Source organism: Salvelinus alpinus, chromosome 7 (assembly GCF_045679555.1).
Source record: "Salvelinus alpinus chromosome 7, SLU_Salpinus.1, whole genome shotgun sequence".
Taxonomy (NCBI): Eukaryota; Metazoa; Chordata; class Actinopteri; order Salmoniformes; family Salmonidae; genus Salvelinus; species Salvelinus alpinus.
The window spans coordinates 86,809,293-86,824,269 of NC_092092.1; the positions used below are offsets into that span (position 1 = coordinate 86,809,293).

The 14,977-nt window shown below is 48.1% G+C and overlaps 1 protein-coding gene across 1 annotated transcript in view; it reads right to left on the reverse strand.

Annotated features, from left to right (window-relative positions):
• Positions 1-1,394: 1,394 nt before the first annotated feature.
• Positions 1,395-14,977, reverse strand: part of LOC139581805 (cyclic nucleotide-gated cation channel-like) — a 36,730-nt gene continuing 23,147 nt past the window's right edge. The window contains exons 9-12 of the mRNA XM_071411987.1: positions 4,793-5,071; positions 4,068-4,282; positions 3,728-3,959; positions 1,395-2,250 (exon numbers count right to left, since the gene is read on the reverse strand). Coding sequence (XP_071268088.1) covers positions 2,029-2,250; positions 3,728-3,959; positions 4,068-4,282; positions 4,793-5,071 — 948 coding nt within the window. The 3' untranslated portion in view covers positions 1,395-2,028. The remainder of the gene's footprint in view (positions 2,251-3,727; positions 3,960-4,067; positions 4,283-4,792; positions 5,072-14,977) is intronic.

Here is a 14,977-nt window from a genome sequence, read left to right on the forward strand (position 1 = left end):
AAGTATTTGATCACCTACCAACCAGTAAGAATTCCGGCTCTCACAGACCTGTTAGTTTTTCTTTAAGAAGCCCTCCTGTTCTCCACTCATTACCTGTATTAACTGCACCTGTTTGAACTCGTTACCTGTATAAAAGACACCTGTCCACACACTCAATCAAACAGACTCCAACCTCTCCACAATGGCCAAGACCAGAGAGCTGTGTAAGGACATCAGGGATAAATTGTAGACCTGTACAAGGCTGGGATGGGCTACAGGACAATAGCCAAGCAGCTTGGTGAGAAGGCAACAACTGTTGGCACAATTATTAGAAAATGGAAGAAGTTCAAGATGACGGTCAATCACCCTCGGTCTGGGGCTCCATGCAAGATCTCACCTCGTGGGGCATCAATGATCATGAGGAATGTGAGGGATCAGCCCAGAACTACACGGCAGGACCTGGTCAATGACCTGAAGAGAGCTGGGACCACAGTCTCAAAGAAAACCATTAGTAACACACTACGCCGTCATGGATTAAAATCCTGCAGCGCACGCAAGGTCCCCCTGCTCAAGCCAGCGCATGTCCAGGCCCGTCTGAAGTTTGCCAATGACCATCTGGATGATCCAGAGGAGGAATGGGAGAAGGTCATGTGGTCTGATGAGACAAAAATAGAGCTTTTTGCTCTAAACTCCACTCGCCGTGTTTGGAGGAATAGAAGGATGAGTACAACCCCAAGAACACCATCCCAACCGTGAAGCATGGAGGTGGAAACATCATTCTTTGGGGATGCTTTTCTGCAAAGGGGACAGGACGACTGCACCGTATTGAGGGGAGGATGGATGGGGCCATGTATCGCGAGATCTTGACCAACAACCTCCTTCCCTCAGTAAGAGCATTGAAGATGGGTCGTGGCTGGGTCTTCCAGCATGACAACGACCCGAAACACACAGCCAGGGCAACTAAGGAGTGGCTCCGTAAGAAGCATCTCAAGGTCCTGGAGTGGCCTAGCCAGTCTCCAGACCTGAACCCAATAGAAAATCTTTGGAGGGAGCCGAAAGTCCGTATTGCCCAGCGACAGCCCCGAAACCTGAAGGATCTGGAGAAGGTCTGTATGGAGGAGTGGGCCAAAATCCCTGCTGCAGTGTGTGCAAACCTGGTCAAGAACTACAGGAAACGTATGATCTCTGTAATTGCAAACTAAGGTTTCTGTACCAAATATTCAGTTCTGCTTTTCTGATGTATCAAATACTTTTGTCATGCAATAAAATGCAAATTAATTACTTAAAAATCATACAATGTGATTTTTTGGATTTTTGTTTTAGATTCCTTCTCTCACAGTTGAAGTGTACCTATGATAAAAATTACAGACCTCTACATGCTTTGTAAGTAGGAAACCCTGCAAAATTGTCAGTGTATCAAATACTTGTTCTCCCCACTGTATATACTGTACTCGATACCATCTACTGCATCTTGCCTATGCCGTTCTGTACCATCACTCATTCATATATCTTTATGTACATATTCTTTATCCCTTTACACTTGTGTGTATAAGGTAGTAGTTGTGGAATTGTTAGGTTAGATTACTCGTTGGTTATTACTGCATTGTCGGAACTAGAAGCACAAGCATTTCGCTACACTCGCATTAACATCTGCTAACCATGTGTATGTGACAAATACATTTGATTTGATTTGATTTCCTGTTGACTTCTCAACCGCCTGGTAGAGAGAGCTCTGTTATTTCCAAAATAACCATCAAGTAAAATAATAACTATTGGAAGTTATTATTTGGGTTGTCATTAACAGGAAGTTAAGGTGAAATAATTTTTTCAACATGTTTTTCAAGAGACAGTTTTGTTTTTACATTGTTTACAGTAGCTTACAGGTAGACTCAGCGTTACACCATCATTAAACACAGTGACACCCTGCTTACAGACATAAACAACAACAGATATCAAATCTGCCACAAAATATACATCTAACTAAATAAAACAGAGAGTAAATAAGATAAACACTCCTCCAGCTGTCTCTATGGCGATACAGCGTTGTTGTCACAGTCTGATGTTGATCTCACTGCGTGTTCCGTCGTCACCGCCACTCTCGTTGCCGTCGGCGTCGGACAGGAAACCGCTTCCGACGGTAACCGTGGTGCCGACGCTGTGTTCCAGAGCCGTGATTCGCTGCTTTAGACGTTGCTGAGCGGTGGCATACTCCATTTGTAAACGTGCCAACCGCGTCTGGAGACGATCCACACACGCCTCCAACTTCTCCACCTATAAGAGGACAGTAGTTAAGATGATGATGAGTATTATAATTCTGTTCCCGGTTCACACACTCTTCCAGTTTGTCTCCTATGTGAGGAAAACGAGAGTCTTCCATATACTCTTAGTGGTGCCCTCCTTGAGGTTAGAGTCCTATGGGGACACTCCTTGAGGCTAGAGTCCTATGGGGACACTCCTTGAGGCTAGAGTCCTATGGGGACACTCCTTGAGGCTAGAGTCCTATGGGGACACTCCTTGAGGCTAGAGTCCTATGGGGAAACTCCTTGAGGCTAGAGTCCTATGGGGGCACTCCTTGAGGCTAGAGTCCTATGGGGACACTCCTTAAGGCTAGAGTCCTATGGGGACACTCCTTGAGGCTAGAGTCCTATGGGGACACTCCTTGAGGCTAGAGTCCTATGGGGGCACTCCTTGAGGCTAGAGTCCTATGGGGACACTCCTTGAGGCTAGAGTCCTATGGGGACACTCATTGAGGCTAGAGTCCTATGGGGACACTCCTTGAGGCTGGAGTCCTATGGGGGCACTCCTTGAGGCTAGAGTCCTATGGGGACACTCCTTGAGGATAGAGTCCTATGGGGACACTACTTGAGGCTAGAGTCCTATGGGGACACTCCTTGAGGCTAGAGTCCTATGGGGACACTCCTTGAGGCTAGAGTCCTATGGGGGCACTCCTTGAGGCTAGAGTCCTATGGGGACACTCCTTGAGGTTAGAGTCCTATGGGGACACTCCTTGAGGATAGAGTCCTATGGGGACACTCCTTGAGGCTAGAGTCCTATGGGGGCACTCCTTGAGGCTAGAGTCCTATGGGGACACTCCTTGAGGCTAGAGTCCTATGGGGACACTCCTTGAGGTTAGAGTCCTATGGGGACACTCCTTGAGGATAGAGTCCTATGGGGACACTCCTTGAGGCTAGAGTCCTATGGGGACACTCCTTGAGGCTAGAGTCCTATGGGGGCACTCCTTGAGGCTAGAGTCCTATGGGGGCACTCCTTGAGGCTAGAGTCCTATGGGGACACTCCTTGAGGCTAGAGTCCTATGGGGACACTCCTTGAGGCTAGAGTCCTATGGGGACACTCCTTGAGGCTAGAGTCCTATGGGGGCACTCCTTGAGGCTAGAGTCCTATGGGGGCACTCCTTGAGGCTAGAGTCCTATGGGGACACTCCTTGAGGCTAGAGTCCTATGGGGACACTCCTTGAGGCTAGAGTCCTATGGGGGCACTCCTTGAGGCTAGAGTCCTATGGGGACACTCCTTGAGGCTAGAGTCCTATGGGGACACTCCTTGAGGCTAGAGTCCTATGGGGACACTCCTTGAGGCTAGAGTCCTATGGGGACACTCCTTGAGGCTAGAGTCCTATGGGGACACTCCTTGAGGCTAGAGTCCTATGCGGGCCATTCAGGAAACACATAGGTCTTTAACACCTCAATCATCTTGCTGTGCATGTTGTGCTTCCTTACAAACAAACACACACCTTCTCCTCCATTTCCTCCACTCCCAGGCTTTCTCCTCCCACTTCATCCAGTAGCCCCTCCTTCCTGAGGATGTCCCGCCCCCTCTGCTCCAGCTGGGTTCTAGCATGAGGGAAGTCGCTGAGCGCCTCGGTCAGATCTCTCTTAGACAGACAGAACAGGTCAGAGTAACCAAGGCTACGGATGTTAGCTGTTCTCCTGTTTCCCATCTTACTGCCCCGGATGTTCAGGATGCTGACAGAGGAAAACACACCAACATTATAGTATTATGTAACAACAATTAGACACACACACACACACAGTCGTGCAAACACACACACACACACTCCCACCCCCTCCTACCTGATCTCCCCGAAGCAGCTTCCTGAGGTGAGCATGGCCAGCTGAGTAGCTCCATCATCTCCCACCACCGCCAGGCGGCCATCTTTAATAATGTACATCTCCTTCCCAATGTCTCCTTTACGACAGATATAATCTCCTGGAGAGAAGACCTGGGGACGCAGCTTCAATACCAACTCTACTAGCAGGCCTGCTTCACAGTCCTGGAAGATACGCACCTAGAAGAGAGGGGGGGGGGGAGAGAGAGGCAGGCCCGAGAGAGAGAGGCAGGTTGAGAGAGAGAGAGGCAGGCCGAGAGAGAGGAGGAGAGAGAGAGGCAGGCCCGAGAGAGAGTGGCAGGCCGAGAGAGAGATGTAGAAACAGCTTCAATACCAACTCTACTAGCAGGCCTGCTTCACAGTCCTGGAAGATACGCACCTAGAAGAGTGGGGGAGAGGGGGGGAGAGAGAGAGAGTAGGAGAAGAGAGAGGAGGAGAGAGAGAGGCAGGCCCGAGAGAGAGAGAGAGAGAGAGGCAGGCCGAGAGAGAGAAGAAGGCAGGCCGAGAGAGAGAGAGGAGGAGAGAGAAGAAGGCAGGCCGAGAGAAAGATGTAGAAACAGCTTCAATACCAACTCTACTTCCTCACAGTCCTGGAAGTTACACACCTCGAGAGAGAGGGAGAGAGAAAGAGAGGGAGGCGAAGAGATGGGACAGCAAGTGTGTGAGAGTATGTGGGTGTGTGTGTTCTACCTTCTTCAAAGTCTCCAGGTGCACATTGATAGCGATCTCAGCCCTCAGTTTATTGGGCAGGCTCTTCAGAACTTCCTGTTCGTCTACCGCCTTCTGATTGGTCCAGAGGTAGTCGAACCAGCGAATGACACGGTGCTCCAGGTCACGGCTGACGTGTCTGAACTGCATGTAGTGTTTGACCTGGTCGATGCGGCTCTGGAACTCTGCCCGCGTAGCGTTCATGTTGGAGATCATGGCTCCCACGTTCCCCACGATGCTGGCGAAGATCAACACGCCCACCTAAAATTAACATACCCAACATGTTAATATTCTACGGTTAAGACACCCAGTATGTTAATAGTCTAGGATTAAGACACTCAATATGTTAATATTCTAGGGTTAAGACACTCAATATGTTAATATTCTAGGGTTAAGACACTCAATATGTTAATATTCTAGGATTAAGACACTCAATATGTTAATATTCTAGGGTTAAGACACTCAATATGTTAATATTCTAGGATTAAGACACTCAATATGTTAATATTCTAGGGTTAAGACACTCAATATGTTAATATTCTAGGGTTAAGACACTCAATATGTTAATATTCTAGGGTTAAGACACTCAATATGTTAATATTCTAAGGTTAAGACACTCAAAATGTTAATATTCTAGGGTTAAGACACTCAATATGTTAATATTCTAGGGTTAAGACACTCAATATGTTAATATTCTAGGGTTAAGACACTCAATATGTTAATATTCTAGGGTTAAGACACTCAATATGTTAATATTCTAGGGTTAAGACACTCAATATGTTAATATTCTAGGGTTAAGACACTCAATATGTTAATATTCTAGGATTAAGACACTCAATATGTTAATATTCTAGGGTTAAGACACTCAATATGTTAATATTCTAGAGTTAAGACACTCAGTATGTTAATATTCTAGGGTTAAGACACTCAATATGTTAATATTCTAGGGTTAAGACACTCAATATGTTAATATTCTAGGGTTAAGACACTCAATATGTTAATATTCTAGGGTTAAGACACTCAATATGTTAATATTCTAGAGTTAAGACACTCAGTATGTTAATATTCTAGGGTTAAGACACTCAATATGTTAATATTCTAGGGTTAAGACACTCAATATGTTAATATTCTAGGGTTAAGACACTCAATATGTTAATATTCTAGAGTTAAGACACTCAATATGTTAATATTCTAGGGTTAAGACACTCAATATGTTAATATTCTAGAGTTAAGACACTCAATATGTTAATATTCTAGGGTTAAGACACTCAATATGTTAATATTCTAGAGTTAAGACACTCAATATGTTAATATTCTAGGGTTAAGACACTCAATATGTTAATATTCTAGGATTAAGACACTCAATATGTTAATATTCTAGGATTAAGACACTCAATATGTTAAAGTACTATGATACAGACACACAATATGTGAAAGTTTCCACAGAGGGTTCTCCCTGGAACCAAAGAGGGTTCTCCCTGGAACCAAAGAGGGTTCTCCCTGGAACCAAAAAGGGTTCTCCCTGGAACCAAAAAAGGTTCTCCCTGGAACCAAAAAGGGTTCTCCCTGGAACCAAAAAGGGTTCTCCTTGGAACCAAAAAGGGTTCTTCTATGGGGACAGCTGAAGAACCATGTTGGAACCCTTTTTCCTAAGAGTATATCTGATCTAGGGAATAGGGAGCACTATCTAGGGAATAGGGAGCACTATCTAGGGAATAGGGAGCACTATCTAGGGAATAGGGAGCACTATCCTGGGGGGGGGGGGCATTCAGCATATACCTGATAACATTATGTGGGTCCTGGGGGGGGACATTCAGCATATACCTGATAACATTATGTGGGTCCTGGGGGGGGGGGGGGGATTCAGCATATACCTGATAACATTATGTGGGTCCTGGGGGGGGACATTCAGCATATACCTGATAACATTATGTGGGTCCTGGGGGGGGACATTCAGCATATACCTGATAACATTATGTGGGTCCTGGGGGGGGGGGGGACATTCAGCATATACCTGATAACATTATGTGGGTCCTGGGGGGGGGGGGGACATTCAGCATATACCTGATAACATTATGTGGGTCCTGGGGGGGGGGGATTCAGCATATACCTGATAACATTATGTGGGTCCTGGGGGGGGGGGATTCAGCATATACCTGATAACATTATGTGGGTCCTGGGGGGGGGGGGGGGACATTCAGCATATACCTGATAACATTATGTGGGTCCTGGGGGGGGGGGGGACATTCAGCATATACCTGATAACATTATGTGGGTCCTGGGGGGGGGGGGGGGGGGACATTCAGCATATACCTGATAACATTATGTGGGTCCTGGGGGGGGGGGGGACATTCAGCATATACCTGATAACATAATGTGGGTCCTGGGGGGGGACATTCAGCATATACCTGATAACATTATGTGGGTCCTGGGGGGGGGGGGGCATTCAGCATATACCTGATAACATTATGTGGGTCCTGGGGGGGGGGGACATTCAGCATATACCTGATAACATTATGTGGGTCCTGGGGGGGGGGGACTTTCAGCATATACCTGATAACATGATGTGGGTCCTGGGGGGGGGGGGGGACATTCAGCATATACCCGATAACATTATGTGGGTCCTGGGGGGGGGGGGGGGACATTCAGCATATACCTGATGACATTATGTGGGTCCTGGGGGGAGGGGACATTCAGCATATACCTGATAACATTATGTGGGTCCTGGGGGGGGGGGGGGACATTCAGCATATACCTGATAACATTATGTGGGTCCTGGGGGGGGGGGGGGACATTCAGCATATACCTGATAACATTATGTGGGTCCTGGGGGGGGGGGGGGACATTCAGCATATACCTGATGACATCATGTGGGTCCTGGGGGGGGGGGGGACATTCAGCATATACCTGATAACATTATGTGGGTCCTGGGGGGGGGGGGACATTCAGCATATACCTGATGACATTATGTGGGTCCTGGGGGGGACGGGACATTCAGCATATACCTGATAACATTATGTGGGTCCTGGGGGGGGACATTCAGCATATACCTGATAACATTATGTGGGTCCTGGGGGGGGGGGGGCATTCAGCATATACCTGATAACATTATGTGGGTCCTGGGGGGGGACATTCAGCATATACCTGATGACATTATGTGGGTCCTGGGGGGGGGGGGGGGGACGGACATTCAGCATATACCTGATAACATTATGTGGGTCCTGGGGGGGGACATTCAGCATATACCTGATAACATTATGTGGGTCCTGGGGGGGGGGGGACATTCAGCATATACCTGATAACATCATGTGGGTCCTGGGGGGGGGGGGGACATTCAGCATATACCTGATAACATTATGTGGGTCCTGGGGGGGGGGGCATTCAGCATATACCTGATAACATTATGTGGGTCCTGGGGGGGGGCATTCAGCATATACCTGATAACATTATGTGGGTCCTGGGGGGGGGGGGGGACATTCAGCATATACCTGATAACATTATGTGGGTCCTGGGGGGGGGGACATTCAGCATATACCTGATGACATTATGTGGGTCCTGGGGGGGGACATTCAGCATATACCTTATAACATTATGTGGGTCCTGGGGGGGGACATTCATCATATACCTGATAACATTATGTGGGTCCTGGGGGGGGACATTCATCATATACCTGATAACATTATGTGGGTCCTGGGGGGGGGGGGGGGGACATTCAGCATATACCTGATAACATTATGTGGGCCCTGGGGGGGGGGGACATTCAGCATATACCTGATAACATTATGTGGGTCCTGGGGGGGGGGGGCATTCAGCATATACCTGATGACATTATGTTGGGTCCTGGGGGGGAACATTCAGCATATACCTGATAACATTATGTGGGTCCTGGGGGGGGGGGGACATTCAGCATATACCTGATAACATTATGTGGGTCCTGGGGGGGGGGGGGGGACATTCAGCATATACCTGATAACATTATGTGGGTCCTGGGGGGGGGGGGGGGGACATTCAGCATATACCTGATAACATTATGTGGGTCCTGGGGGGGGGGGGGGGACATTCAGCATATACCTGATAACATTATGTGGGTCCTGGGGGGGGGGGACATTCAGCATATACAGTGGGGAGAACAAGTATTTGATACACTGCCAATTTTGCAGGTTTTCCTACTTACAAAGCATGTAGAGGTCTGTAATTTTTATCATAGGTACACTTCAACTGTGAGAGACGGAATCTAAAACAAAAATCCAGAAAATCACATTGTATGATTTTTAAGTAATTCATTTGCATTTTATTGCATGACATAAGTATTTGATCACCTACCAACCAGTAAGAATTCCGGCTCTCACAGACCTGTTAGTTTTTCTTTAAGAAGCCCTCCTGTTCTCCACTCATTACCTGTGTTAACTGCACCTGTTTGAACTCGTTACCTGTATAAAATACACCTGTCCACACACTCAATCAAACAGACTCCAACCTCTCCACAATGGCCAAGACCAGAGAGCTGTGTAAGGACATCAGGGATAAAATTGTAGACCTGCACAAGGCTGGGATGGGCTACAGGACAATAGGCAAGCAGCTTGGTGAGAAGGCAACAACTGTTGGCGCAATTATTAGAAAATAGAAGAAAATAGAAGAAGTTCAAGATGATGGTCAATCACCCTCGGTCTGGGGCTCCATGCAAGATCTCACCTCGTGGGGCATCAATGATCATGAGGAAGGTGAGGGATCAGCCCAGAACTACACGGCAGGACCTGGTCAATGACCTGAAGAGAGCTGGGACCACAGTCTCAAAGAAAACCATTAGTAACACACTACGCCGTCATGGATTAAAATCCTGCAGCGCACACAAGGTCCCCCTGCTCAAGCAGGCGCATGTCCAGGCCCGTCTGAAGTTTGCCAATGACCATCTGGATGATCCAGAGGAGGAATGGGAGAAGGTCATGTGGTCTGATGATTCAAAAATAGAGCTTTTTGGTCTAAACTCCACTCGCCGTGTTTGGAGGAAGAAGAAGGATGAGTACAACCCCAAGAACACCATCCCAACCGTGAAGCATGGAGGTGGAAACATCATTCTTTGGGGATGCTTTTCTGCAAAGGGGACAGGACGACTGCACCGTATTGAGGGGAGGATGGATGGGGCCATGTATTGCGAGATCTTGGCCAACAACCTCCTTCCCTCAGTAAGAGCATTGATGATGGGTCGTGGCTGGGTCTTCCAGCATGACAACGACCCGAAACACACAGCCAGGGCAACTAAGGAGTGGCTCCGTAAGAAGTATCTCAAGGTCCTGGAGTGGCCTAGCCAGTCTCCAGACCTGAACCCAATAGAAAATCTTTGGAGGGAGCTGAAAGTCCGTATTGCCCAGCGACAGCCCCGAAACCTGAAGGATCTGGAGAAGGTCTGTATGGAGGAGTGGGCCAAAATCCCTGCTGCAGTGTGTGCAAACCTGGTCAAGAACTACAGGAAACGTATGATCTCTGTAATTGCAAACAAAGGATTCTGTACCAAATATTAAGTTCTGCTTTTCTGATGTATCAAATACTTATGTCATGCAATAAAATGCTAATTAATTACTTAAAAATCATACAATGTGATTTTCGGGATTTTTGTTTTAGATTCCGTCTCTCACAGTTGAAGTGTACCTATGATAAAAATTACAGACCTCTACATGCTTTGTAAGTAGGAAAATCGGCAAAATCGGCAGTGTATCAAATACTTGTTCTCCCCACTGTACCTGATAACATTATGTGGGTCCTGGGGGGGGGGGGGGGAGACATTCAGCATATACCTGATAACATTATGTGGGTCCTGGGGGGGGGGGACATTCAGCATATACCTTATAACATTATGTGGGTCCTGGGGGGGGGGGGACGGACATTCAGCATATACCTTATAACATTATGTGGGTCCTGGGGGGGGACATTCAGCATATACCTTATAACATTATGTGGGTCCTGGGGGGGGACATTCATCATATACCTGATAACATTATGTGGGTCCTGGGGGGGGGGGGGACATTCAGCATATACCTGATAACATTATGTGGGTCCTGGGGGGGGGGGGGGGAGACATTCAGCATATACCTGATAACATTATGTGGGTCCTGGGGGAGGGGGGGGGAGACATTCAGCATATACCTGATAACATTATGTGGGTCCTGGGGGGGGGGGGGGGACATTCAGCATATACCTTATAACATTATGTGGGTCCTGGGGGGGGACATTCAGCATATACCTGATGACATTATGTGGGTCCTGGGGGGGGGACATTCAGCATATACCTGATAACATTATGTGGGTCCTGGGGGGGGGGGAGACATTCAGCATATACCTGATAACATTATGTGGGTCCTGGGGGGGGGGACATTCAGCATATACCTGATAACATTATGTGGGTCCTGGGGGGGGGGGGGGAGACATTCAGCATATACCTGATAACATTATGTGGGTCCTGGGGGAGGGGGGGGGAGACATTCAGCATATACCTGATAACATTATGTGGGTCCTGGGGGGGGGACATTCAGCATATACCTGATGACATTATGTGGGTCCTGGGGGGGGACATTCAGCATATACCTGATAACATTATGTGGGTCCTGGGGGGGGGGGACATTCAGCATATACCTGATAACATTATGTGGGTCCTGGGGGGGGGGGACATTCAGCATATACCTGATAACATTATGTGGGTCCTGGGGGGGGGGGGAGACATTCAGCATATACCTGATAACATTATGTGGGTCCTGGGGGGGGGGGACATTCAGCATATACCTGATAACATTATGTGGGTCCTGGGGGGGGGGGGGGACATTCAGCATATACCTGATAACATTATGTGGGTCCTAGGGGGGGACGGGGACATTCAGCATATACCTGATAACATTATGTGGGTCCTGGGGGGGGGGGGGGGGGACATTCAGCATATACCTTATAACATTATGTGGGTCCTGGGGGGGGGGGACATTCAGCATATACCTGATAACATTATGTGGGTCCTGGGGGGGGACGGGGACATTCAGCATATACCTGATAACATTATGTGGGTCCTGGGGGGGGGGGGGGGACATTCAGCATATACCTGATAACATTATGTGGGTCCTGGGGGGGGGGGGGACATTCAGCATATACCTGATAACATTATGTGGGTCCTGGGGGGGGGGGGGACATTCAGCATATACCTGATAACATTATGTGGGTCCTGGGGGGGGGGGGGGGATTCAGCATATACCTGATAACATTATGTGGGTCCTGGGGGGGGGGGCATTCAGCATATACCTGATAACATTATGTGGGTCCTGGGGGGGGGGGACATTCAGCATATACCTGATAACATTATGTGGGTCCTGGGGGGGGGGGACATTCAGCATATACCTGATAACATTATGTGGGTCCTGGGGGGGGGGGACATTCAGCATATACCTGATAACATTATGTGGGTCCTGGGGGGGGGGGACATTCAGCATATACCTGATAACATTATGTGGGTCCTGGGGGGGGGGGGACATTCAGCATATACCTGATAACATTATGTGGGTCCTGGGGGGGGGGACATTCAGCATATACCTGATGACATTATGTGGGTCCTGGGGGGGGGGGAGACATTCAGCATATACCTGATAACATTATGTGGGTCCTGGGGGGGGGAGACATTCAGCATATACCTGATAACATTATGTGGGTCCTGGGGGGGGGGGGAGACATTCAGCATATACCTGATAACATTATGTGGGTACTGGGGGGGGACATTCAGCATATACCTGATAACATTATGTGGGTCCTGGGGGGGGGAGACATTCAGCATATACAGTGGGGAGAACAAGTATTTGATACACTGCCGATTTTGCAGGTTTTCCTACTTACAAAGCATGTAGAGGTCTGTAATTTTTATCATAGGTACACTTCAACTGTGAGAGACGGAATCTAAAACAAAAATCCAGAAAATCACATTGTATGATTTTTAAATAATTAATTTGCATTTTATTGCATGACATAAGTATTTGATCACCTACCAACCAGTAAGAATTCCGGCTCTCACAGACCTGTTAGTTTTTCTTTAAGAAGCCCTCCTGTTCTCCACTCATTACCTGTATTAACTGCACCTGTTTGAACTCGTTACCTGTATAAAAGACACCTGTCCACACACTCAATCAAACAGATTCCAACCTCTCCACAATGGCCAAGACCAGAGAGCTGTGTAAGGACATCAGGGATAAAATTGTAGACCTGCACAAGGCTGGGATGGGCTACAGGACAATAGGCAAGCAGCTTGGTGAGAAGGAAACAACTGTTGGCGCAATTATTAGAAAATGGAAGAAGTTCAAGATGACGGTCAATCACCCTCGGTCTGGGGCTCCATGCAAGATTTCACCTCGTGGGGCATCAATGATCATGAGGAAGATGAGGGATCAGCCCAGAACTACACGGCAGGACCTGGTCAATGACCTGAAGAGAGCTGGGACCACAGTCTCAAAGAAAACCATTAGTAACACACTACGCCGTCATGGATTAAAATCCTGCAGCGCACGCAAGGTCCCCCTGCTTAAGCCAGTGCATGTCCAGGCCTGTCTGAAGTTTGCCAATGACCATCTGGATGATCCAGAGGAGGAATGGGAGAAGGTCATGTGGTCTGATGAGACAAAAATAGAGCTTTTTGGTCTAACTCCACTCACCGTGTTTGGAGGAAGAAGAAGTATGAGTACAACCCCAAGAACACCATCCCAACCGTGAAGCATGGAGGTGGAAACATCATTCTTTGGGGATGCTTTTCTGCAAAGGGGACAGGACGACTGCACCGTATTGAGGGGAGGATGGATTTGGCCATGTATCGCGAGATCTTGGCCAACAACCTCCTTCCCTCAGTAAGAGCATTGAAGATGGGTCGTGGCTGGGTCTTCCAGCATGACAACGACACGAAGCACACAGCCATGGCAACTAAGGAGTGGCTCCGTAAGAAGCATCTCAAGGTCCTGGAGTGGCCTAGCCAGTCTCCAGACCTGAACCCAATAGAAAATCTTTGGAGGGAGCTGAACGTCCGTATTGCCCAGCGACAGCCCCGAAACCTGAAGGATCTGGAGAAGATCTGTAGGGAGGAGTGGGCCAAAATCCCTGCTGCAGTGTGTGCAAACCTAGTCAAGAACTACAGGAAACGTATGATCTCTGTAATTGCAAACAAAGGTTTCTGTACCAAATATTAAGTTCTGCTTTTCTGATGTATCAAATACTTATGTCATGCAATAAAATGCAAATTAATTACTTAAAAATCATACAATGTGATTTTCTGGATTTTTGTTTTAGATTCCGTCTCTCATAGTTGAAGTGTACCTATGATAAAAATTACAGACCTCTACATGCTTTGTAAGTAGGAAAACCTGCAAAATCGGCAGTGTATCAAATACTTGTTCTCCCCACTGTACCTGATAACATTATGTGGGTCCTGGGGGGGGGGGGACATTCAGCATATACCTGATAACATTATGTGGGTCCTGGGGGGGGGGGGGGACATTCAGCATATACCTGATGACATTATGTGGGTCCTGGGGGGGGGGGACATTCAGCATATACCTGATGACATTATGTGGGTCCTGGGGGGGGGGGGGGAGACATTCAGCATATACCTGATAACATTATGTGGGTCCTGGGGGGGGACATTCAGCATATACCTTATAACATTATGTGGGTCCTGGGGGGGGGGGGGGGACATTCAGCATATACCTGATGACATTATGTGGGTCCTGGGGGGGGACGGGGACATTCAGCATATACCTGATAACATTATGTGGGTCCTGGGGGGGGGGGGGACATTCAGCATATACCTGATGACATTATGTGGGTCCTGGGGGGGGGGGGGGGACATTCAGCATATACCTGATGACATTATGTGGGTCCTGGGGGGGGGGGGGGGGAGACATTCAGCATATACCTGATAACATTATGTGGGTCCTGGGGGGGGGGGGGGGGACATTCAGCATATACCTGATGACATTATGTGGGTCCTGGGGGGGGACGGGGACATTCAGCATATACCTGATAACATTATGTGGGTCCTGGGGGGGGGGGGACATTCAGCATATACCTGGTAACATTATGTTGGTCCTGGGGGGGGGGGGGGGCATTCAGCATATACCTGATAACATTATGTGGGTCCTGGGGGGGGGGGGACATTCA